The sequence below is a fragment of the Rhinolophus sinicus genome, chromosome 8, assembly GCF_057876585.1.
Source record: "Rhinolophus sinicus isolate RSI-liver-muscle chromosome 8, RSI-T2T, whole genome shotgun sequence".
Classification (NCBI taxonomy): Eukaryota; Metazoa; Chordata; class Mammalia; order Chiroptera; family Rhinolophidae; genus Rhinolophus; species Rhinolophus sinicus.
In genome coordinates, this window is record NC_142508.1 from 35,077,663 (window position 1) to 35,103,560 (window position 25,898).

At 45.7% G+C, this 25,898-nt stretch overlaps 1 protein-coding gene and 1 long non-coding RNA gene across 7 annotated transcripts; one reads left to right on the forward strand and one right to left on the reverse strand.

The window, feature by feature from the left end:
* On the reverse strand, positions 1-21,008 carry LOC148757487 (uncharacterized). Of its 2 annotated transcripts, none has more exons than XR_016021983.1 (3): positions 20,371-21,008; positions 18,453-18,534; positions 1-947 (listed from the first exon to the last, which is right to left on the reverse strand). It is a non-coding gene; the product is annotated as an uncharacterized LOC148757487 (long non-coding RNA). The 2 variants fall into 2 exon arrangements; XR_016021984.1 differs by lacking the exon at positions 1-947 and adding an exon at positions 17,818-18,164.
* LOC109437032 (T-cell-interacting, activating receptor on myeloid cells protein 1-like) lies at positions 6,999-25,516 on the forward strand. 5 transcript variants are annotated; one of them, XM_019715947.3, is made up of 10 exons: positions 6,999-7,345; positions 12,855-12,887; positions 13,022-13,312; positions 13,623-13,919; positions 19,924-19,980; positions 20,441-20,470; positions 20,577-20,604; positions 21,015-21,052; positions 21,505-21,542; positions 25,194-25,516. In XM_019715947.3, exons 1-10 carry the CDS (start codon positions 7,312-7,314, stop codon positions 25,335-25,337), a joined length of 990 nt encoding a protein of 329 aa, XP_019571506.3. In that variant the 5' UTR covers positions 6,999-7,311; the 3' UTR covers positions 25,338-25,516. The 5 variants fall into 5 exon arrangements, with proteins under 5 accessions (XP_019571506.3, XP_074172061.2, XP_019571505.3 ...); XM_074315960.2 differs by having other exon boundaries at positions 19,942-19,980; XM_019715945.3 differs by having other exon boundaries at positions 7,000-7,345; positions 19,942-19,980; positions 20,387-20,470.
* The last annotated feature ends 382 nt before the right edge of the window (positions 25,517-25,898 follow it).

Below are 25,898 nucleotides of genomic sequence, written 5' to 3' on the forward strand. Positions count from 1 at the left end.
AACATTTAACAATTGCAAAGCAATTTATGTTTTTTGAGGGGGTGGCCGGATGGCTCAGTTGGTTAGAGCGCGAGCTCTGAACGGGGTTGCTGATTCAATTCCCACATGGGTCAGTGAGCTGTACCCTCCACAACTAGATTGAAGGACAACAACTTGGAGCTGATGGGCCCTGGAAAAACACACTGTTCCCCAATATTCCCCAATAAAAATTAAAAATAAATCATGTTTTTTGAGGTAATGGCTCCTTTATTATTTATCACTCATAAAGGCTCAGAGTTCCCAAGATGTCCATAATGAGATTGTGACACATCTGACATGGTCCTTCCTTTCTGCCCTGTCTTGCCTAGTTAACTGCTCACCCTTCAGGTGTCACATTACATGCTCTTTCCTCTGCAAAGTCTTGCCCAACCCATTTGTGCTTCCCTAGTGCAATATCACAACCCAACTGAGTACTCATCAGACTGTGCATTCTGAGCCTCTTCCTCCCAGACCAGGGCACAAGCTCCTCCCAAGGGACCAGGCTTCTTATCTCTCCATCCCCAGGGCCTGGCACATAGGTCTTAGGAAAACATGCCCAGTGTGACTGGATGAGCTCACCGTGCAGAAGGTTACTTAAACAAGCTCTGTACTTTTGCCCTTCTACGGTGGGCAGAGTGATGGTTCCCTCAAAGCTCTGATGTCCCAATTTCTGGAACCTGTGAACATGTTATACATGGCAAAAGGGATTCCACAAATGTGGTTAAATTGAGATTCAGGAAGTGGGGATTATTTGGGTGGGTTCAATGCAACGACAAGGATCCTTGTGAGAGGGACGCACGAGGGTCAGACTTAGAGAAGGCGATGTGAGGGTGGAAGCTGAGGCCAGGGTGATGCAGGGCCTCCGGCCAAGAAATGCAGGCAGTCTCTAGAAGCTGGAAAAGAAAAGGAATTGGATTCTCCTCTAAGGCCTGCAAAAAACAAACAAACAAAGAAACCAGCTTGCCAACCCATTTTGGACTTCTGCAGAATGGAAAAATTTAAAAATTGTGCTGTTTCAGGCCACTTAGTTTGTGACAACTTGTTCTGACAGCCATAGAAAAGTGACTATTATTAGCTTCAATTGGATCCCCCTCTTATCTCACAAACCCTGCCATCCTCACCCTTATGTCTTCCATTTTTGTCCCTGTACCCGTTCGTCCCAAGTTCTCATTCATCCACTTATCCCATGTTAATTTAAGGGCTCCCGTGTTTCCGACACCACACGGGGTGCTGGGGACACAGTGGGGAGTAATAGCAGACACACACCCTCCTCTCACAGAGCCGATCGAGCAACCAAAGCATAAAGAAAATACTATTCACTGTATTGATTAGGGAGCACTTTAAGCTGCTGTAACAAAGATCCTCCCCAAGGGGGAAAAACTGCATGTACTTTTATTTTTCTCTCACTTAGCAGAACAGTCTAGGTCTGTCTATCAACAGCTTTGTTTTTATCAAAATGTTGAAATTGGTTCTGAGTCAGCAGGAAAGGAGGAGGAGGAGGAGGAGGAGGAGGAGGAGGAGGAGGAGGAGGAGGAGGAGGAGGAGGAGGAGAGGGAGGGAGGGAGGGAGGGAGAGAGAGAGAGAGAGAGAGAGAGAGAGAGAGACCCATACAATCATTTTCAAGAGAAGGACCCAGAATTTGAACATGTCCCTTCTGCTCACTCCCATGGGCCAGAACTTAGTTCCTGGCCAGGTCTAGCTGCAAAGTGGCTGGGGAGAATATGGGCTCCAGCATATATCCTTCCAAAAGTGGGAGAGGAGGTTCTATTACTTAAAGGAAGAAGGGAAATCTGCATGCTGGGAAGCCATTAGCCATCTCAACCACTGCAACTAAAGCAATAAGGAGAGGGCGTTTGGAAAGCCTGTGATAAGAGCACTTGACCTAACCACGGAGATCTAATGGCTGAAGAAATGATGGGAGCTCTGATAGTTCAGCAGACGTTCACTAGGTGAAAAGGCACCGAAAGGGTCTTCTAGGCAGAGGGAACAGTGTGTACAAAGACCCAGTGGAGGAAGACACAAGGTTACAATGATGAGGGACTGAAAGTTATGTGATATGCCACCTTGTGGTCACATCTTTTTCCTTGCTCAGCGCTGAAATCCTGAACTCATAATTATAGGACTGCACTAGAAAAATGGTCAATGTGGCTGATAGTGAGAGTGTAAGAATGAGAGAAATGTAGGAAGGCAGGGCTGTAGCGTCAGTCAGCTGGCCTTTGTATGTTATAATAATGCCTTGCTGGGCTTTTGTTATTAGGAGGGAAATCTGACAACGATGGTCTTGGCCCTCATGGAGATTAGAGTCTAGGAAGGATTTTCTGGAAAAGCTTAGATGAAATTCTCTGTGTAGGCCCGCATCTCCTTTCACATGCATTAAATGTTTATTTTGAGGGGGGGAGGGGGTGGGAGATGAGGGTAAGGGGGATCAAATATATGGTGATGGAAGGAGAACTGACTCTGGGTGGTGAACACACAATGGGATTTATAGATGATATAATACAGAATTGTACACCTGAAATCTATGTAATTTTGCCAACAATTGTCACCCCAATAAATTAAAAAAAAATGTTTATTTTGCTTCGGAGGGGCGGGGCAGGATACAGCAATAAAACATTGTGAACACTGTTCTTAAATAAGTCCCATGGAAATCAGGGTGCCCTTTTCTTAAAAATGCAATGTGGGAGTCATTTCAGTCGTTTGCCAATGATCTCCAAATGTCCCCCATTCGGGGCACTATTATATAAATGAGCCAAATGACCTGTGTGTTGGCCCCACTTGTGTACTTCACAGCAGGTTAAGATCCGTTAGCTCAAAAGCCCAGGGGCGCCCACCTCCAATGTTGACACATAGAGTTACTTCCCTTTCTCTTCTTGTTCCCTTGCCCTCCTCCCCTTCTGGGTAGTGTCCCCCCCAACCTTTGCCTTTGGAAGGTTTCATTCTACAAGGGACTGCCCCACTCGCAAACCTGTGAGAGCAAAAAAACTCGTTGTGTGCTACTGCCACCTAGTAGCCACAACTTTTTTCTTGATCAGTGTGGAAATTCCTGAACTCACAACATGCACGTAATAGGACTGCCCTTGCTAGTCTTAGTTGCCTATTCTGGCTGGACCATGAGTTGTCAACGGCAGTGACAAGTGTCCTTTCCAAGACGGAGCATTTAATTTTAAGAACTCCCTCCCCCCACCCGGAGCTCTCTCTTCTCTGTGACCCAATGACCAGCAATGTTTGAGACAGTGGCTGCTCCATCCGTCTGGGTGCCTGAGTAACAAGGACATGACCAGAACCCCTGCCAGCCGTCTCTACTACAGTCTCCCTGCCCTGCCTGGCTCCAGGCACCCAGCTCCCACCCCCCAACCCGACCCCAGGAGCCCATCCTTGCATGTTCCCATCATTTTGTGCATCTCAGTCAACTTGGGTTTTACAACAAAATACCGCAGACTGGGTGGTTTCAACAAGCGTATTTCTCACTTCTGGCAGCTGGGACGTCTGAGATCAGGATGCCAGCATGTTTCTGGTGACAGCCCTCTCCCTGGCTGTAGCCGCTGCCTTCTTAGTGTGTCCTCACATGGCAAGGGGAGAGGGAGAGAGATTTCTTTCATCTCTTCTTATAAAGCCACGAATCCCATCGCGGGATTTGTCATAATCCAGCCTCCTGACCTCACCTAAACCTAATTACCTCCCAAAGGCCCCACTTCCTAATAGCATATGTTGGGGGTTAGGGCTTCAATATGTGAATATGGTGGGTTGCGGGGCACAGACATTCAGCCCATAATTGCATCCTTCTGGAGATCTTGTATCCATTGCTCATTTCAGATAAATATGGAAGGTTCACACCATTGCAAAGGGGTAGATCTGATATGGCTTCCTGGAAACCTTTCACATGGCCATGTAGTTGAAGGAGAGGGGCTGCTAAGAGGCCATCTCTCCCTCACCTTCTTGTCAACCCTGGGGGGCTGTTATGAGACAGGTTCTCTTTGCTTTTCGAGCTCAGACGATGTGTGAGGCTTTCTGCCCTGTTCCCCCCTGACTGAAGCTGCAGAACATAAAAATGCCTAGCTGCAGTCTAGGTTTGACTCATGATATCTGGAAAGCTATGTGGTCTTCCTTCTGGGTTCCTGGCACACAGCTCCTAAAACCCTTGGAATTTCCTGTGTGGTAAGGGTGACAGAAGCATCTTTTGTCCTAATGAGGTCACTCTTGGTGGGACTCTAGGGAGCTTCAGGACAGCGGCTGATTGTCAGAAAGACCAAGATTTGATGAGAAGTTTGGGAATTTCAGCATCTGTCCCCCAACCTCAGGGGAAGGGAGAGAGGTGAGGGGTTGGAGACTGACTTAATCACCAAGGGCCAATAATTTAGTTAACTATGCCTATGTAGTGGAGCCTCCATTAAAAACCCAACAGGAAAGAGAAAGATCTGAGTTATAAAACTAATTGAAAGAATCTGGTTATAGCGCTGAGTTGAAAGCATTTTCAAGAATATCGGTCTTGTTTTAGGTGCAACATGAAGAATCACATGAATATTCATAGGACTTACTGAATTGTACAACTTTCTGTTGAAATAAATCTACACACAGACGTGTTATTTGAACAAAAGGGTCTTATAAGAGTCTTAAGACTTCAAAAGTCATTGCAACATTCTTTGAAAATAACCTTCAAAGAAACACCTGTGATTAAATGGGTTTTCATCTAGATAAGTTGTGGCCTTGTTGATTTTTCTGTATTTTTAAGTAGTAAGACAAGTAAGCCCATCCAGACAACAGAGCTTCAGAGGCACATGGCACTTCTTCCAAAAAATGATGGAAAAATACTATAAACCTATGACTTGCTTGGGTTCTTATTTTAACAAAGAGATTGCGACACTTCACTGGGGATATGGAAGTTCTTCTGTGGGCAACTGGAGCTTAATACTGCTAGCACTTAATAATGCTGGAACTTAATACTGCTAGTACTTCATAATGTTGGAGCATAATACTGCTAGTATTTAATATTACAAGAGCTTAATACTGCCAAAGCTTAATACTGCTAGTACTTAATACTGCAGGAATTTAATACTGTTAGTACTTCATACTGCAGTAGCTTAATATTGCTGGAGCTTAATACTGTTAGTACTTAATGCCTCTAGTACTTAATGCTGCTGGTACTTCATACTGCTGGAGCTTAATACTGCAGTAGCTTAATATTGCTGGAACTTAATACTGTTAGTACTTAATACTGCTGGAGCTTGACACTGCTGGTACTTATTACTGTGGCACCTAATACAGATTAAATTTTAGAGGCCAGGAAGGAACACACTTCACAGTTATCACAGGTCAAGAGAGCTGAGGTATTCATACACCACCTCCTGGCAGACGTCTCTTGATGGCGGCTTCCAGATCATGGAGTCTTCAGCACTTGCACAGATGGACAAGGCAGGCTTTTTAGTTGCCCTTCTGGTAGGCACACATCCATTTGTTTTCTAGTTTCTATAATTTTGTCAACATTTCTTTTCCTATACTAGCTCCTCTCTCTCTCTCTCTCTCTCTCTCTCTCTCTCTCTCTCTCTCTCTCTCTCTCTCTCGCTTTTTTCCTTCTAAGTTTGTGTCCTCTTTGTAAATTCTTTTACTGCCTTTTCATGAGGTTTTGGGAGAAAAGTGTGTATTCCCTCTGCATGTTTCCATGAAAGTCCTTATGTATATTTGTCCTTAAATTAATCAGTTCTAAACTCTACGCTTTAGAAGAGCTCATTCTTCTTTAAACTTAGTTTTTCTCATCCCATAGAACCTCACTTAAAATTCCTAAAGGTTAAATTTTAAAAATGTATTTAATAGGGATGGTAAAAGGATTAGAAAGTACAAATTAGTAGCCACATTATTGCCACAGGGATATGAAAGACAGTTTGGGGAATATAATCAATAATGTACAGATTTTGTAGGGTGTCAGATGGGCACTTGTCTCATTAGGGAGACCACCTCAGGGATGATGTAGATGCCTGAACACTGTGCTGTTCACTTGAAGCTGAAGCTGAACAATATTGAATGTCAACGATAATTAAATGTATGAAGGTAAGACGTTAAGTTCGCGAATGTTCCACCGTGCACTTAACATGTTGGAAAGTTTGCAAACTTAATTGTCTAAACTTTTGTGTCTATATAGTCCCAGGATGTGAAGTACAGCATAGGTAATAGAGTCAAAGGAAATGTAGCAGCTATATATGATGTCAGAGGAGTAACAGATTGGGGGAGGGAGGTTATCACTTTGTGAGGGGTGTGAATGTCTATTACATTGTTTTGTACACCTGAAACTAATACAAAATATTTAAAGTGATAAAATTAACTGATATCAAATTCAGTAAATTGAGAAAACACATATAAGCAAAGGAAAAAATATATATGGGCCACAAGTTCACTATTCAGAGAATAATACTTTACAAATACTGGATTGCAACCTTCCAGATTTTTCCATGAGCATGTCAGCTCTCATCTATCAGCAACATTCACCATCTATGTTGTCTCTACATTCCCTTAAAATCTCAACCAGATGTGGGACACGGCTCCTCCAGGTTCTCCTGAAGAACCCATTCCATCCAAGTCTTAAAGAAGATTTCATAGAAGATATTGAGGGAACAGTTTGCATTGTCCCCCACAGCAGACAACTGACAGCTCCACCACAGACGTTTCTTTTTCAGATTTCCTTTCCTGCCACGTTGCCCACAAGGATTCTTTTTCCTTCCCTTTTCTTTACAGGCTGTTGTCTTAGTCTCCCAGATTCTCCCTTCCTCCCTGATGCCCCTACAACTTGTCATCTCTGTTATCAGCTCAGTCCCATCTCTGGCCCTCCAATGTTCCCGGGGGACATAACCCAGAAATTGTAGACTTCAATCACTTCCACTCACGTCCTGTTGACTAGAAAGGCCAACAGTTCTCTGTGAGAGAGAAGCATAGTTGTTATTCTGATCATCATGGGTCCAGTTGTATTCTGTCACCATGTAGAAGGGGACAATGGTTATGAAATTCGACTAGCAATTTCTCACATGCTTTGCATATTTATGAATATGCCTTAGAATTGGCTGTCGAAGGACTGTGCGAGAGAAGGACTCTGTGAGTTAAGCCTGTCCAAAGTGATTTGAGAGGGTGTTGCAATAGTCGTCATTTCCCTCTTGTGACTGAGAAACAAAAACCGTGAGTATGTAAGAGTGCAGGATTAAAAACAGAGCAAAGCTGTCACTGCACATCTGGGAGCCAAGAGAACACTGGGACTTACCACAAACAGCCAAACTGAAAGAAGACCCTTGGAAGAGGCTTGGGAGGACCACCATGATCCCCTCATTCCTGGCCCTGTTCTGTGTGGGTAAGTCTTGGGGGAGGAAAGGAAAGGGTCATTGAAGGTGGTGGTTAGTTGGGCTGTGAAGGCAGCTGGAGTTGCTGTGACTAGGGTAGGTAATGGAGTCGGATGGATAAGCAAAGAATAGAAACTTCCACTTCCTGAATACATATTACCTACAAGGAATGTGTCGGGTGCTCTACACATATTTTCCTCTATCTGTTTTCCAAATTCAGTCATGAACAATGTCATGAACAATGACATTTTTTTAAAAAGATTTTTTATTGGGGAAGGGGAACAGGACTTTACTGGGGAACAGTGTGTATTTCCAGGCTTTTTTTCCAAGTCAAGTTGTTGTCCTTTCAATCCTAGTTGTGGAGGGTGCCGTTCAGCGTCAAGTTGTTGTCCTTTCAATCTTAGTTGTGGAGGGTGCCGTTCAGCGTCAAGTTGTTGTCCTTTCAGTCTTAGTTGTGGAGGGTGCAGCTCAGCTCCAGGTCCAGTTGCCGTTTTCTAGTTGCTGGGGGCACAACCCACCATCCCTTGCGGGAGTCGAACCGGCAATCTTGTGGTTGAGAGGACGCGCTCCAACCAACTGAGCCATCCGGGAGCTCAGCGGCAGCTCAGCTCAAGGTGCCATGTTCAATCTTAGTTGCAGGGGGCGCTGCCCACCATCCCTTGTGGGACTCGAGGAATTGAACTGGCAACCTTGTGGTTGAGAGCCCACTGGCCCATGTGGGAATCGAACTGGCAGCCTTTGGAGTTAGGAGCATGGAGTTCCAACCGCCTGAGCCACCGGGCTGGCCCTGAACAATGACATTTTGCCATATGTATGTGACATCTGTCTTCTTTCCTATGTGATATTCTTCTTCAAATCGCCTCAGGTTTTTATATTTATCATTTTTATACTCAAGTCTATTTCCAAAGATTTATAAAACAGTTCTATTAATGGAAAATCAGTATGCCTCATCAAAATAGAACATAGTCGTCAGTGCAAAGTCACAGGAGAAATAATACGATTAAGTTCTTTTTTATTTCTCCCCCCTCCTTTTTTCCACCTCCCCCTCCCCCTACTCTGGTACAAGCCATTGTTTCTCAGTCTAGTTGTGTAGGACACAGCTCCCAGGCCCATGCTGGTATTATGAGCCTTGCACTCCCCCTGGCTGAGGCAGTCAGTCAGCCGTTCACAGCAGCTCACAGCAGCTCTCGCAGGCTGCCGGCCACTCACGCTGGCCACTGGCCACTAATGGCGACACACGGTAGCCCACAGCAGCACACCGCAGCTCACGCCAACCTCGGGCTGCTCATGGCAGCCCAGGTCCACAGAGAGCCCTCATTCACAATCTTATATGTAGAGGGCACAGCTCACTAGCTCATGTGGGAATCGAACCGGTGGCCTTCGCATCAGGAGCACAGCGCTCCAACCACCTGAGCCACCGGGCCAGCTCACGATTAAGTTCTAAGAGCTATTGCTGCCTGACTGTAAACACTGAGCCACATTTTCCTCTAGTCTTGTTTCTAAGAGATATGATTGAATGCAAGAAATAGATTGGAGACTATATGCAGCTGTGCTAGTCTTCTATGTGACCAAGATGGAGACATAACTGGGAAGAAAATGACTTCCTCACACAGAGTCAATATTACTTAATCTCATGTCTTTGTACAAACTAAAGTCATGTTACATCTCGTACAAAAAATTCTGCAAAATAATCTGCATCCCCATATTGCCTGCGAGGAATCTGAGATTGATACTTGACATGACTCATAAAGCCACTAACTGGAGAAGCTGAATTCAAATTCTGGTCAGCACAATTCCAAAGACCATAATCTACTGAGCCATACTAGGAAGTTAAAAAGGTCATAATCTGGGGGGATTTGGGGTGGAAATGTTTGGAAATCTTGGTAAAGTAAGTGAACAGTGAGTCCCGTGATCTTCATAGGTGTTGGCAATCTTTTTACATAAAGGTAGTTAGATAGTCTTTGTTGCAATTATTAATCACCTGCTAGAATGGCCATCATCAAGAAAAGAAGATTACAGGGGCAGCCGGATGGCTCAGTTGGTTAGAGCATGAGCTCTCAACAACAGGGTTGCCAGTTCAATTCCTGCATGGGATGGTGGGCTGCACCCCCTGCAACTAAAGATTGAAAACAGCCACTGGACTTGGAGCTGAGCTGTGCCCTCCACAACTAGATTGAAGGACAATGACTTAGAGCTGATGGGCCCTGGAGAAACACACTGTCCCCCAATATTCCCCAATAAATTTTATTAAAAAAAGAAAAGAAAACGAGATAATAAGTTTTGGAGAGACTGTAGAAAAAAGGGAACTGCTGGTGGGAATGTAAATGGATGCAGCCACCATAGAAAACCATATGGAGGCACCTCAAAAATTTAAAAATAGAGCTACCATGTGACCCAGCAACTTCACTTGCAGGTATGTATCTGAAGGATATGAAAACACTATCTCGAAGAGACATTGTCATGCAGGGAGTCACGCGGGGTCTCTGGTCCCGCCCCCCACATAAGGACATAGGATATGGTGAGGCCAAACAGGAACACTCATGGAGCCATAGGTAGCGGAGTCATACCACTATATTCTCTCTGGCGGCTGGGTTGGAGACACAGGAAGCAGGAGCCACAAGATCCACAACCCTCACTGCGCCGCTTGCAGGCTCAGCCACCATCTTCTTGCTAGCCCCCATTTGCTGCTAGCGTAGCCACAGCAGTTATATGAGTGGCCAATGGCTCACTGGTTACAGCTGACGGCCAACTAGCCACAGCTGATGGCCATCCAATCACAGTTGATGGCCATTTACTACCTGAGCCAGCACCTTTCCACGTGAGGCCGAGAACCTGGAAACTGCACAGTCCTGGCTCTGTCCCCACAGATATCTACACCCTTAAGTTCACTGCAGCATTATTCACAATAACCAAGACATGGAAGCAACCTAAGTGTCCACTGATGGACGAATGGATGAAGAAGATGTGGTAAATGGATACAATGGAATATTATTCAGCTAAGAGAAAGATGGAAATCCTGCCATTTGCAACAATGTGGATGGACCTTGAGGGCATTATGCTGAGTGAAATAAGTCAGACAGAGAAAGACCAACATTGTACATTCTCACATACATGTGGAATCTAAAAACGTTGAACTCATAGAGACAAAGAGTAAAATGGTGGTCACCAGAGGCTACAGTGTGTAAGGGGGTGGGGGAATGGGGAGATGCTGGTCAAAGGGCACACACTTCCAGCTATAAGATGAGTATGTTCTGAGGTTCTAATGTACAGCATGGTGACCAGCGTGAACTATACAGTATTATGTACTTGCAAGTTGCTAAATAAAAAGTCCCCAGATATTGCCCAACATCCCCTGTGGGGTGAAGTTGTCCCCAGTAGAGAACCACTGTTATAAGCTATTCAACTAGATCACCTACATGGATGTCTAGAAAGCACATTTCTTGGGTCACTGTTATCTAAACCTACAAGGCTATGAGATGGGAAAGGTGGGGGACATATGTTTCATCTTGCAAGTCATGTCAATTTTGGGTTTTTGAGATTTACTTTGGAGCACCAAGGTGATTACTCATGGCCAATTGTAATGTCAGAGGTGCACTTAGGTCATTCTATGAGAGCAGAAAGAGATATCTCAGAGCAATGTACAGCATAGGGAATACAGTCAATAATATAACTTGGTATGCTGTCCGATGGTTGCTGGGCTTATCATGGTGATCATTTCTTTAGGTATGTAAATGCTGAATAACTCTGGTGTACACCTGAAACATAATAGTGTATGTTAGCTATATTTTAATAAAACATTTGTTAAAAAGTTGGTAACTACAATATTGCCACAGGGATATGAAAGGCAGTTTGGGGAATTAATAATGTAAAGATTTTGTAGGGTGTCAGATGGGCACATGTCTTATTAGGGAGACCACTTCATGGATGGTGTAGATGCCTGACCACTGCACTGTACACCTGAAACTGAAGCTGAATAATATTGTATGTCAATTATAATTTTGTGTGTGTGTGTGTGTGTGTGTGTGTGTGTAGTCACGGGATATGGACTACAGCATAGGGAATAGAGTCAATGGAATTGTAATAGATATATACGATGTCAGCAGGGCAATAGATTGGGGGAGCAGTGTTATCACTTTGTGAGGGGTGAAATGTCTATTACATTGTTTTGTACACCTGAAACTAACTTTAAAAAACCTGTTAAAGAAAAAATATCTCAGGGCAAAGAAAGGACTACGTTTTTAGCAGCTTGATGCCCCTTATCATAGGGTTGGGACCTCCCTACCTCTTTCCCCACTCTCAGTTGCTGTGATGGTTATGGTGTTGTGCTGAGAGGGGAATTCAGGAAATCATTGTTATTCCTGGAGCTTCAGAAATCTTTGCAAACGACTCTCTTTACATAAGGCTTCAACTCAGTCAGTCAACACATATTTATTGAGCACTGTTCTAAGCACTGACGATGCACTCTCTGCCCTCAAGGGCTTAAATTCTAGTATCTCCAGATATCTTATGACCATTAGGAATAACAGGGGTCATTAAAATTTAAGTGTGTGTTTTTTCCCAGCCAGATGGTCCCCATTGGTGTCTCTCACACTCTAGAAGACATGGCACCCAGGGAAGGCATGGATCCTATGCCATCTACAATGTTGACACACTCAGGGGACACCTGGGTGCCATGCTTAGGGTAATAGAGACCATCAGGAGTCAAGTCTAATGTCTCTTGTCGTCTCCTCCACCATGAAATCTAGGATATGGTAGAAGAATAAGGTGGATGATGGGGAGAAACGGTTAGGTTCAAGGCAAAATGGCAGGGCCAGCCAACATCCTGGGGGCAAGGTGAGGGGAGAGGACTCTGGGATGCGGACATGGGACAATGTGAGAAATGGTAGAGAGACTGTGTGGTAGGCTCCCCAAGGATGTCCACGTCCTGATTCCCGGAAGCTGTGAATACGTTCCTTCACATGAGATAACGGATAGAACTAAAGTTGCTAATCAGTTGACCTTAAACAGATGATCCTGAATTAGCTGGTTGGTCCCAATGCAATCACAAGGGTGCTCAAAGTAGTAAAGAGAGGAAGAAGAGGATTGCTTGTTTCAAAGCTAGAGGAAGAGGCCACCAGCCAAGGGATGCAGGAGCCTCTAGAAGCTGAAAAAGGAAGGGGGATTGGATTCTCCCCTCGAGTCTTCAGAAACGACTCGCCCTGTTAACCCCTTGATTTCAGCTAGTGAGACTCATAGTGTCGGAGTCCTCTCACCGACAGAATTGCACGACAATACATTTGTGTTGTTATACGCCACAAAGTATGCGGTGATTTGTTACAGCAGCCCTAGGAAACTAACATAAGCTACAAAAAGACGATGATGCCAATTGTGTTCTCGGGGAAAAGCTGGGACTGTTTGTGAATATGACGATGAGGGGTCTGTCCTCAGAAGAGCCCCTGGGATGGTCCCACAGGGATCAAAGCAGGGTGAAAGCATGGGCTCCAGGGAGGAGCTCATGTCTCACGGACAATTCCTCTGCAGGGCTCTGTGTTGGCCAAGGAGACATAAGAAATGGTGAGTGTTTCTTCAGTTAAACCCTCCTCCATCCTCCACCCCCAAAGGCCCCAGTTCCCCCTTTCCATTCTTTAAATGGGCTTCCGAGAGCAGTGAGGGAACCAAATCCAGCCCTGGACTCTGCTTCCTTCCAGAGTCACTTCCCAGGCCCTCCATCAGTGCCTGGCCCAGCTCGGTGGTTCCTACCAACAGCCAAGTGGCACTGCGATGCTCAGCTCCTACCAAGGATGGAAAGTTTGGTCTCAGAAAGAACGGACGCCCTGTGAGGTCCGTGCCATCTCCTGACTCCCCAGGGGGCCTGGCTGAGTTTCACCTCGCTGATCTAAAAACCAGTAATGCCGGAGAGTACACCTGTGAATACTACCGAAGAGGGAGCCGCCACATAGGGTCACCGCCCAGTGATGTCCTTTTACTACTAGTGACAGGTGGGGACAGGGTGCTCAGAATGACGTACGGCCTTCCTAGCACAGGGATGAGGGAGGATGAGAGGGGCCGGGGGTCTCATCTGCAGTGTGCCTGGGGAGGGGGAGATGGACAGAGACAGGAACAGAGTTGATGACCTTGGCTTCAGCCAGGGCTTGTAGGAGGGAAATCGCCTTCCTGGAATCAGAGCACAAAGAGGGTGAGATCAGGCGCCCGTCACTTCCCACACTCCCTGGGAACCCTGCCAGGAGGACAAGGCTGAGGGGGACCCAAGGCTTCTCCTCATGACCTCACAGCCTCCTTCTCTTACAGGAGACTTCCAGAAACCTTCCCTCCAAGCCCACAGAAGGGGTAAGGTGACCGCAGGAGAAAAGGTGACCCTGAAGTGCCAGGCGCCAGAGCATTTGACTGAGTCTACAACGTTTGCTCTACTGAAGAAAGGAACTTCAACACCCGTACAGCGCCAGAGTCCAGCAGGAAAGGAGATAGACTTCTCCCTTCACAGTGTGACAGTCGGTGACACTGGGAACTACAGCTGTGTGTACTTCCAGACAAGGGCTCCTTTCTGGGCCTCAGAGCCCAGTGACCACATTGCAATCTGGGTGACAGGTAAGGTGTTTACCATTGGGAGGCCAATAGCTGGATTATCTGCCAGCTGACTTCTGCCACCTGAAGTGCATCAGATGGCGGTTCCTTCCCTACAAGACTCTGGAGCTTGGAAAAACCACTTGGGAAAAAGGAAGTTAGGGCTGGGATCCTATGGAAGAGTGGACAGGATGTTCTGCTGAGATAGTGAGTGTGGATGGTGGAAAATCACAGAAAAGGAGGCTGGCAGGGGCCTTCCCACCATAGATGAACAGCTGAGCTCTGAAGAGGAGAGGCTGGGAGGGGTTGCTATGCCTGACCCCACTAGGAAAATAAGGTATAACCACAAAATCACTGCATATTTCCTGAGTGGGGCACCATTTTTTGGACTAAAGTGTGAATGACACCTCCTGGAGTTACTAGAAGGTTCCAGCAAAAAAGCAGAGGAGGAGGGAGAATAACAAAAGGCCCAGGGAATACCAGACTCAGACTTCCAGAAAGATCTGCATTTCATTTTCATTCTCTAACATTCATGTCTTTTAGCTCAACCCAGTGGAGAGTGCTTTTCGTTTTTGTTTTTTCCTGCCTAGACGTTTTTTTAAGGGATTATTTTTTTTAATTGTGGTAAAATGCATAACATAAAATTTACCATTTTAACCACATTTAAGTGCAAAGTTCAGTGGTGTTGAATATATTCACACTGTTGTGCAGCCATAACCACCACTCATCCCCAGAACTCCCGTTTCCCCCAAAATAAGACCTCGCCGGACCATCAGCTCTAATGCGTCTTTTGGAGCAAAAATTAAAATAAGTTCCGGTCTTATATTAAATCATATCATATCATATTATATTATATTAAAGACCTGGTCTTATAATATATTAAAATAAGACTGGGTCTTATATTAATTTTTGCTTCAAAATATGCCTTAGAGCTGATGGTCTGGCTAGGTCTTATTTTCGGGGAAACACGGTCTCTTCATTCTACAAAACTAAAACTGTCCCCATTAAACAACTGCTGTTCTCCCGCCCCCCAGCCCCTGGAGCTCACCCTCCTACTTGCTGTCTTTATGCATATGATGACTCTCGGCCCACGGTAGCAGGGGAATCACACAATATTTGTCTTTTTGTCACTGGCTTATTTCACGTGACATAATGTCTTCAAGGTTCACCCATGCTGTACCATGTGTCAGAATTTCCTTCCTTTTTAAGGCTGAGTAATATTCCCTTGTATGGTTGGACCACATTTTGTTCATCAAAACTTGGGTTGCTTCAACCTGTGAATAATGCTGCTATGAACATGGGTGTGCAAATGTTCTTTGGGACCTGCTTTTATTCCTTTTGGACAAATACCCAGAAGTGGGGTTGCTGGATCATAAGGTAGTTCTAGTTTTAATTTTTTGAGGAACCCCATACCATTTTCTGTAGGGCCACACCAATTTACAATCCCACCAACAGTGCACGAGCGTTCTGTTTTGTTTTTTTATGAAATTTCACTGGGTTCCGTTTGTTTTTAAAAGGGATGTGTTTTGACCCTCTGGGCTAGGGCTAGTTTTGAGGACTGAGTTTGCTCAGGGCAAGGAGAGGAAGAGAGGCCAGTAGGAACAAGACATCATTCCAGGTGGGGGCTGAACTTCTCAGTATTGATATGAGAACCAACTATAACTCCACGGGGTCATATAAAAATGCCAGAATTTCCCAAAATCACACAGGGCAGGGATTTGGGGCTCCTGGGAAACCCCATGATCTTTAGGGCAGTAGAGGGTGTGAGCACAGGTTCTGAAGTCAGATGGACCCGAGTTAAAACTATAGCTCTGGCATTTGCTATCTGTGAGGTATTGAGCAAGTCATTTCTTTGTATGCCTCTTTCTCACCCGTAAAGGGGGGGACAGCAATGCATACATATGGCCCACGCAACTTCTGTGAGAACTAAACATAAGTAACTGATTTCAACTAATAGTTTTGATGATAGTGTCTGTATTAGTTATGGCACTTGATTGCAAGTGACAAAAATCCACCTGGAAGAAGCCTAGAAAAAGTGGGGGAGTACGCTGGTCCACGGAGTTAATGGGGACAATTCAGAGTGTCCCAACCTGGTACTATTGACATATTGAGCTGGATAATTCTTTTTATGTGTGGGAGCGGGGAGAAAAATTCATCCTGTTCATCAAAGGGGGTTTAGCAGCATCCCTGACCTCTACCTTTCCCCTTTCCAGTTGTGACAACTGAAAATGTCTCTAGACATTGCCACATGTCCCCTGGGAGGCCACACCATGCCTGGTTGGAAACCACGGGATAACAGACTAGTAGAGTGTGGGAAGGGCATGGATGCCACTGGGCGTCAGGAACCAGAACCACGGACTGGAATTCTGCCCGATTCTTTTCCTCTCTGACACTTGTGTTCTTATTCTTATGTTTGGCTCATCCTCTGTTAGTCTGGACAGACTTCTTCTGTTGGGCAGAGGGTATGGCTTTCAAGAGGTGAGTTTTGCAGCTCGTAACTTCTACCCCTGGAGAAGGGACTGGCCCTGTGTCCCAGACTCAGTTCAAAACAAACAAACAAGAAAACCTGCTGAATAGGGACTGTGAATGGCCCTGGTCTCTTCAGCCTCTGGCTCAATTGTGGGGACACTCCCTGAAGGGTTAGGCGACAAAACCCTTGCTCGATCCAGAGTGACAGAAATGCAGAGGGGGATATGAGCAGTTCCTAAGGGAAAGAGGGGTGCTCTTCTCTGATGCTATGTTCTGAATGTCTGTGTCCCCCCAGATTTGTATGTTGAAATCCTAATGCCCAATGGAAGGTATTCAGAGGTGGGGCCTCTGGGAAGTGAGTAGATCATGAGGGTGGAGCCCCCATGAATGAAATTAGTGCCCTTATAGAAAAGACCCCAGAGAGCGTCCTGTCCCCTTCTGCCCTGTGAGGATAGACAGAGAAGTCTACAACACAGAAGAGGGCCCTCATCTGACCACGCTGGCACTCTGGTCTCTGACTTCCAACTTCCAGAACTGGAAGGAAAAAATGTCTTGTTTATAAGACCCCCAGCCTGTGGCATTTGGTTATAGCAGCATGACAGACTAAGGCATCTAACAAGGGGGACATGCTCAGGTGTTTGCTACAGAATTATAGACCCATAGCCATAGGAGGAAAACTTAAGTCACTAATGCTGGTGTGGAGGTCTTTGGCAAGAAGGAGAATGTTTCTCTGTGTGCCACACTGGGTCCCAGGAGTGAGGCAGTGAATTCGTGTTCTTAGGGACTCCTTTCCTGCATCTATGGCCCATTCACTCCATTCTGTCTTCTAGGTCACTGTGAAGGATATTCAATGTCCCCCTCTGGGATAGACAATTGGGAAGAAAGAGAAGACCATTCAAACAACCAGAGCCATCTAAATAGGGACCAGGTGCCCATCATTTGGGTACACGGCCCTGTGATCTGGAAGGCTGTGCAGGGAGTCTCGCTTTGTGAATAATTGTAACTGTTTGGACTTTGGTTGGGCCCAGTAACTAATAACCCTTTCCACACAGACTACTTAGCCTCGTTTCCTCAGTTTCCTCACCCGTTAAATGGGGTTGATAGTACTACCTACACAATGGACTCATGGTGAGATTCACCTAAGTCCTTTCCAAACCATGTATGGTATATACCAAATGCCATATAAATATTTGCTATTATTATCATTACGACCACCCAAAACTTGGCCTCTGAGTTCCCAATCAGCTTTATAAAGAACTGCATTCCCAAGACTTTCCAGGAAATAGTAGACTAAAGAATATGTGTGTGCCCCTCATGATAATGGTAAATGTTCTTATCATTACAATTAATCATGAATATTGGTGGAAAATTATGACATCTAAAGTCTTCCAGGTTCTAGGAAGGCCAGGGGTGTGTGTCTGTCTCTTCAACTCAGTTCAATCGTACATGACAAGGTCAAACACAGATGAGATGGTCTTTTCAACACACAGGCAAAGTGGGAGGAAGAAAGACATAGAACATTGTCTTTGTTCTCCATAGAAGGAGGAACTTTTAAATAGTTCTGGGTTATTCAACAACTGATGATTAATTGCCCCCCCATTCTTCTATTTATTCTTGGCATATGAGAAACCTGCATTTCTGACTTGATAGTCATAATTATTGCTGCGTTTGATACGAATATGCTGATATAATAGGTGACCTGGAATGACCCAGGCAGCTGCTGTCAAACGCAGTCTAAACCTTTCCTGTCTTCCTTCAGCCGCTGCTCAAATGCTGGCAACTGTCACCAAGGGCCATAGGCTGCGGAAGAGAGGAGAGTGTCACTGGGGTAGATGACAAGATGCAGGTGCACTGATACGCACAATTACTGGAAATAGGCCAAGAGTTCCCCTTTGGGTTTCACCAGAGCCTTTTACAAACCCCTTAGTTTTACACAACTGCTGTAAAACCAGAATTCTGAACATTTTGCTATACCAGTGTTTTGAACTTGAGGAGACATGAGGGTCACCTGATTGACCAAGGCAGGAGCCAGGAGGCAGAGCAAGGTGGTGGCAGTAATCCTGACAGAAGGAAAGAGGAGTAACTGACCTTAGCTTGGGGGGCCATTTTGCCACTTGGAAAATGTCTGGAGACATTGGTCACAACTGGTGATGGGGGATGCTCCTTGCATCTAGGAGGTAGAGACCAGAGATGTTGCAAAACGTCTTATGATGCACAGGACACCTTCCCCACAAAGAATTATCCAGCCCCAAATGTCAACAGTGCAAAAGTTGAAAAATTCTGCTGTAGACCCAGGATCTGGTTTCCTGTCAGACACTAGAGTTCTTGGCAGGGACTTTGGGGATGGAGAACATACTCTCCTCCCATCCCTGGAATCTCCAATTACTTAAAATACATGCCCCAAACCAGTAGCTAGTGAAGAAATATTTCTCACCTAACTTGGCATCATCTGTCTTCCTTTAAGGTCACTTATGTATTTTTCCCCTTTCTTCCACATTTGGATTTGTCTCCAGTTTTCCAGTCTGATTTCGGCAGAGCCAGGCCCCAGGACTCTGACAATTTATGGGTTATTCATTATTTCTGAACTTTGGACAAGTTCACTGTGGTCTCTGGTTCTGCAGAAAGTGTACTGCAGCTGGGGAGGGCTGAGTTGACTGGAGGAGGTTGCGATAAATAGCACCCCACTTCCTGATGGGTGGCTATGAGATGGAAGCTAAGCTTGGTAGGACAGAGGAGTGAAGAACTGGAGGTGACAGCACAGGGAGTTGAGGAAATCTGTGGTCGGGGGCGTAGATTGTGAAGTTCCTGCAGCTGTTTCCTCCTTTGAAGTACAGAGCTCGGGGTGGGGGTGGGGGATCTTCGGATGTCTCAGGGCCCTCTTCTTCTGCTCTGGTCAATTCAGAGGTGTGGGGTGCGTGGGTGGGGGGCACCACAGTTGTGGTGAAATGAAGAGTGAGTGGTGTGGTGAGTGTCCCAACAGCAGGGCTAACAAAGCCTGTGGTCCCAACCACACTCCGCTACTCACAGGGGTGTGACCCTGTGCACATCACGTAACCTCTTTGAGGTTTAGTTTGCTTATCTATAAAAAAAAGACACACACACACAGAGAGAAAAAAAACCACCAAACAAAACCCACTCTTGCTGTAGCCTAACCTCTCTGTGCAATGGGATCACAAAACAGCGACATGGCTACAGGCGAGAGGAAAGGTTAGGTGCATGAGCAGGCACTCAATGCCTGTTAGTTTGGGTTATCACTACGTTGTCCCCAGAAGCCCTACAGAAAGTGGGCAGGATGCTCCATTCACCCTGGGAACCACAGCCATATCTGATTTAAGAGCATTCTGTCTACCTGTATTAGCCTGAATCTCCAGAGAAACATGACCAATAGGAGATATATACAGGTCTTGGTATCATCAAGATGATGACCCTAAACTTGGTGTCATCATTTGTGTGCATGTTTTTATACATTTACTATCTCTTTGTAAATAATATACAGAGTTTGAAATTGTACAGCAATGGTATACTACTGTGATTCTTGTTCTGTGACTATCTTTTTAAGCCAGGGATTCTCTTCTAGAAGAGACCGAGTCTTCCAACAGAGCAGGAACAACACTAGGTAAGAGAAGACAGCTGCCTGGGACAGGGTCATACAAACACAGGATGGGGCTCCCTTGTGACAGCAAGACATCCATTGCTGGGAACGTCCTCACGATGTTTGTCTGTATTTTGGTGACACGGGAAGAATGTGGTTCAATGCAACATCTTCTGAGGTGGAGTCGGAGTCCGGGCTCTGACTACTCAGTAGCTGGGTGACTTTGGAAATCTTTCTTCCACTCTCTGACCCTCAGCTTGTGCATCTATAAAATTGGCATCCTTCTAAGTCTCTTCTGGGATACTTGTAAGTAGGCGAGAGATGTAGTTCATCTCCAGCACTTCATAGGATCCCAATTAGTGGTAGACATGTAGGCAATAGAACAAGTCTTGGGAAACCAACTGGCCCTCTTACCTGCTCTCCTCTCTAGGGACCACTGAAATCATCCTCATCGTCATCTTCACCTTACTCTTCCTCCTCGCAGCCTTCCTCATCTACAGATACTCCTGCTGTGGTGAGTTCAGAACAGTGGCTGCATCTTCTGGGGGAAGTGGGAGAAACACAATGAGGAAGGTAACACTATGAGGTTGATCCATCCTCTTCTCTTTCTTTACCCCCAGGGGCAGCGCCTGACAAGATGACTAAAAGGTAGACCACTCAGAGGATCCCATCAGCCAACACTTACCTCTTCCTCCATCGTCTCCAGAACTACTGACCTTTCTGTCTTGCCTCCACCTGTTCTGTGCCCCAGACCAGCTCCAGTGACCACCCCAAGTCTCTCTTCTCACAACCACTCCACTTCTCACTTGATGTCCTTTCCTTGCATTCTTTCCTCAAGGAGCACACTGCTCCCAGCCACTTCCTCTTGCTTGGCTCTCAAGACCCTTCTGAGCATCGATAACCTGGAGACTCGAGGGTTGAACATCAAGCTGGGAGGAGGTAGAGAGACATGAGTTTCCACGTGAACCTACTTTGCATCTCACCTCCACCTACTCAAAGGACCTTGATTTCTCTCCAGCTTCCCTGATCCCCAATGCTTCATTCTGTTTCTCTCTCAGCTCCCGCTCTTCTAAGAAACCTGAAGAAGTGGTGACAGGTAATCAACCCTGGATAGAAAGTTAGAAAGTGGTGGTGGGGGGAATCCTTGTGTGCATATGTTTGTGTGTAGGAGCATGTGATGCACGCATGTGGTGTGTGCACACGTGGGCGGTCTGTGTGCATCTGAGCGCACGTGTAGGTGTGCAGGTGTGTACATATGCATGTATGGTGTGTGTATGTGCTGTTTGCACACAGTGTGTGGTTTCCATGTTTGTGTGCATGTGAGTATAAGTGTATGTGAGTGTGCACGTGTGTGAGTATTGCATGTATATATGCACTGGTGTGTTCACACGTGTCAGTATGCATGTGCATGTGTGCGTGCATGTGTGTATGCATGTGTGCAAGCTCATGTGCACATTGTGTGTGTGTGTGTGTGTGTGTGTGTGTGTGTGTGTAAACCTGACCCCTGGAGCCTAGGGTGAAATCATGGCGGAAAGTTCTCCCTTCCAGATGTGTCTCCAGCTGTGAAGAGCTGCTCTCCTGCCCTGGTGAGTTTCCAGTTTGGCCCCCTCCCTCATTCTCCAGTTTTGTCAATGGTTTGGGCCTCTGCTTTCATCTGCCCCAACCCTTCCCCTACATTTTGGGAGAATCTGGTTGGAACTCGTCTATGCCTTCTTTGGCTGTGGGACCTTCATCCCATGATTCCTCCTTCCTGAGGATACTTCTGTCTGTAAATGGGGTGAATACCTCTTTCTTTATAGGATTAATTGGATGGCTTAATGAGCTCACAGCCATAGAAATATCAGTGGGGCTGCTGCTATGGCATAAGTACTCAGTACCTTCAAGCTATTGTTATTATACCTACCTGTGGGTCCCCAGGCAAGTGCCATTCCCACGCTGATCCTCAGTTTCCTCATCTGGACAATGGGGATATTTCACCTCTTGATGAGAACATGGTAAGGTCCCTCTGTAAAGCACCTACCACACTGTACACCATATAGCATCAGTTATCAGTACCAGTATTAGTAGTAACTCTTATTTTTTCCCCTTAATAATTCAATTTTTTAAATTGTAGCACAATAAACATAAAACACCATTTTAACATGTACGATCAGCACCATTTGGCACACTGCCCATGTTGTGTTGTGCAACAATCACCGTTATCTAGTTCCAGAACATTTCTATCACCCCAAAAGGAGCCCTTACGTCTTTTCAGCAGTCCCTCCCCACTCCCCTCCCCCAGGCCCTGGCGGTAACCAATCTGTTTTCTGTCCCAAAGGATTTACTGGATGTTTCCTGCTAACACTTACTTTGGTGCTGTTTGTATGAATTATCGATTCTTACCAAATCGTACCCAAATGTAACAGCCTAGAGTAACATTTATTATCTCACATGCCGGCACTTCAGGATCTGGGTGTGGCTAGGCTGGGTCCTGTCACTCGAGGTCTCACTGGGCTGTGACTAAGGTGCTGGCCAGGGTTGCTGAGGGCTTGCCTAGGAGAGGTTCTGCTTCCACACTCACTCAGGTGGCTGTCGGCAGGATTCAGTCCCTTGCTGGCTGTGTGCTGGAGACCACGCTGGCTACACGGCCTCCCCACATGGCAGCTCATAACACAGCAGCTGGCTTCATCGGTGTCATGCAGGGTGACAGGCGGGATCTCCTGTCCCACTCCACACATAAGCACGCAGGATAGGGTGAGGCCAAAAAGGAACACCCACGGAGCCATAGATAGGGGAGTCGTACCACTATATTCTCTCTGGCGGCTGGGTTGGAGACACAGGAAGCAGGAGCCACACTGTCCGCAACCCGCCGTCCTAACTGCAATCTGCTCTTGCTAGCTCAGCCACCATCTTTTTTTTCTTTTTTTTAATTTATTTTTTAAATTTACTGGGGTGACAATTGTTAGTAAAATTACATAGATTTCAGGTGTACAATTCTGTATTACATCATCTATAAATCCCATTGTGTGTTCACCACCCAGAGTCAGTTCTCCTTCCATCACCATATATTTGATCCCCCTTACCCTCATCTTCCACGCCCCACCCCCCTTACCCTCTGGTAACCACTAAACTATTGTCTGTGTCTATGAGTTTCTGTTTCTCATTTGTTTGTCTTGTTCTTTTGTTGTTTTTGGTTTATATACCACATATCAGTGAAATCATATGGTTCTCTGCTTTTTCTGTCTGACTTATTTCACTCAGCATTACACTCTCAAGATCCATCCATGTTGTCACAAATGGTCCTATATCATCTTTTCTTACCACTGAATAGTATTCCATTGTGTATATATACCACAACTTCTTTATCCATTCATCTATCGAAGGACATTTTGGTTGTTTCCATGTCTTGACCACCGTAAACAAAGCTGCAATGAACATTGTAGCACACGTGTCTTTATCTATAAATGTTTTCAGATTTTTTGTGTAGATACCCAGGAGAGGGATTGCTGGGTCATATGGCAATTATATTCGTAATTTTTTGAGGAACCTCCACACTGCCTTCCATAATGGCTGCACCAGTCTGCATTCCCACCAACAGTGTATGAGGGTTCCTTTTTCTCCACAGCCTCTCCAACACTTGTTACTATTTGTCTTGTTGATGATAGCCATTCTGACTGGGGTGAGGTGATAGCTCATTGTGGTTTTGATTTGCATTTCTCTGATGATTAGTGATGTTGAGCATTTTTTCATATGTCTATTTGCCATTTGTATGTCTTCTTTGGAGAAATGTCTCTTCAAGTCCTCTGCCCATTTTTCAATTGGGTTGTTTGGGTTTTTTTGTTGAGTTGCATGAGTTCCTTGTATATTCTGGATATTAGCCCCTTATCGGAGGCACTGTTTGCAAAAATCTTCTCCCATTCAGTGGGTGGCCTCTTTATTTTGTCGATGGTTTCTTTTGCTGTGCAGAAGCTTTTAAGTTTCATATAGTCCCATTCGTTTATTTTAGCTTTTACTTCCATTGCCTTTGGAGTCAAATTCATAAAATGCTCTTTGAACCCAAGGTCCATAAGTTTAGTACCTATGTTTTCTTCTATGCAGTTTATTGTGTCAGGTCTTATGCTTAAGTCTTTGATCCATTTTGAATTAACTTTGGTACATGGTGACAAATAGCAGTCCAGTTTCATTCTTTTGCACGTGGCTATCCAATTCTCCCAGCACCATTTATTGAAGAGGCTTCTTTCCTCCACTGTATGTTTTTAGCTTCTTTGTCAAAAATTATCTGTCCATATTTATGTGGTTTTATTTCTGGGTTCTCAATTCTATTCCATTGGTCTATGTGTCTGTTTTTCTGCCAATACCATGCTGTTTTGATTATTGTAGCCCTGTAGTACAAGCCAAAGTCAGGAAGTGTGATACCTCCATTATTGTTCTTTTTTCTTAAGATTGCTTTGTCAGCCACCATCTTCTTGCCAGCCCCCATTTGCTGCTAGCGTAGCCACAGCAGTTATATTAGTGGCCAATGGCTCACTGGTTATAGCTGACGGCTAACTACCCACAGCTGATGGCCATCCAATCACAGTTGATGGCCCTTTACTACCCAAGTGAGCACCATTTCCACGTGAGGCCAAGAACCTGGAAACTGCTTTCTGGGGTTCTGTCCCCACAATCGGTGTGAGTGAGCGAAGGGACAGCGGAGAAGTGGGCATCAGTCTTTCATGACCCTGTCTTGGTCATGAGGGTCCACCTGTTTTTCTGTGGGGTTTTTTTTTTGTGTTGTTTTTTTTCTTTTCACTATATTTCTTGGATAGACGTAAGACACTAGGTCCAGCCAACTCTCAAGAGGGGAGGGGACCTCACAGAGACTTGAGGAGTAGGAGGCTCTGGGGCGGCCACCTGGAAAGCTGTCCACCACACTGTTACTACGACTGCTCAGTCCTCACTGTGACATCATCTTCCCTAAAAGACTTTTTATTTTTTTTCCTGCATCATGAGGGTGCTGTTAGGGCATCTGCAGATAGATTTCTTCATTTCCAAAACTCATGACTGGTTTTGTGAATATCTGTCTCTCACTGTGGTGTGGGTAGTGAATACTCTTGACAATGCTGGAGCTTTTGGGGGTTGGAAAGGGAGGGCACAACAGGGGGCGTTTAAGATGAATCGCAAGATATCATTGCAAGCTCAGTCCAAACATCACTCATCAGAAAGGTCTGTTAACTCTCCCTGGAAGACTTGATCCACTTCTCCCTTCTTACTTTCAGGAGGAAGGAGCTCAGCTGTCAAGAGCTGAAGAACCTCATGGAGTGACGTATGCTGAGCTGAACACCAGAGCCCTGAGTGAGGGCCCTGCTAGCCAGGGGAAGCAGCCTCTGGAGACCTGTGTGTACGCAGCCCTTAAGACGTAGCCAGGAGAAGGACTGCAGCCAGGAAGAACCTCTGACAAGGGAGTGGGTGATGGGCCTCCCCCTTGGGGGACGAGGCAAATGAGGATCCCTGACCTCAAATCTCCAATTTAGACTTGCTTCCTTCTAAAAATGTGTTTTAATGTGAGAAGCATTATTTACATAAAGTAATATGCAAATGAGATGACTCCGGATGGGGGTTTGGTCATGTGGGGAAGACCAACTGTGTGATTGGAAATTGGGGATTCGAGCCAGGGGCTATCAGCCTGATCTCTGGGGAAAAGAGGGAGGCTGGAGATGGACTCATTCATGTGGGCATGAGCCAATCGACCGCACCTGTGTAATGACATCCCAATGGAAACCCTGGGCACTGAGGCTGGGGGAGCTTCCTGGTTGGTGACACACTGAGAATATAGGAAGCTGTGCTTTGGGGAGCCTTCCAGACCTCACCCTATGTGTCTCTTCATTTAGCTGGTTGTCGTGCGGGAGACCCTGCTCGCTGCGCCATTTCTCGCGCAGGAGACCCTGCTCGCTGCGCCATTTGTCGTGCTGGGCAGCCTTGGG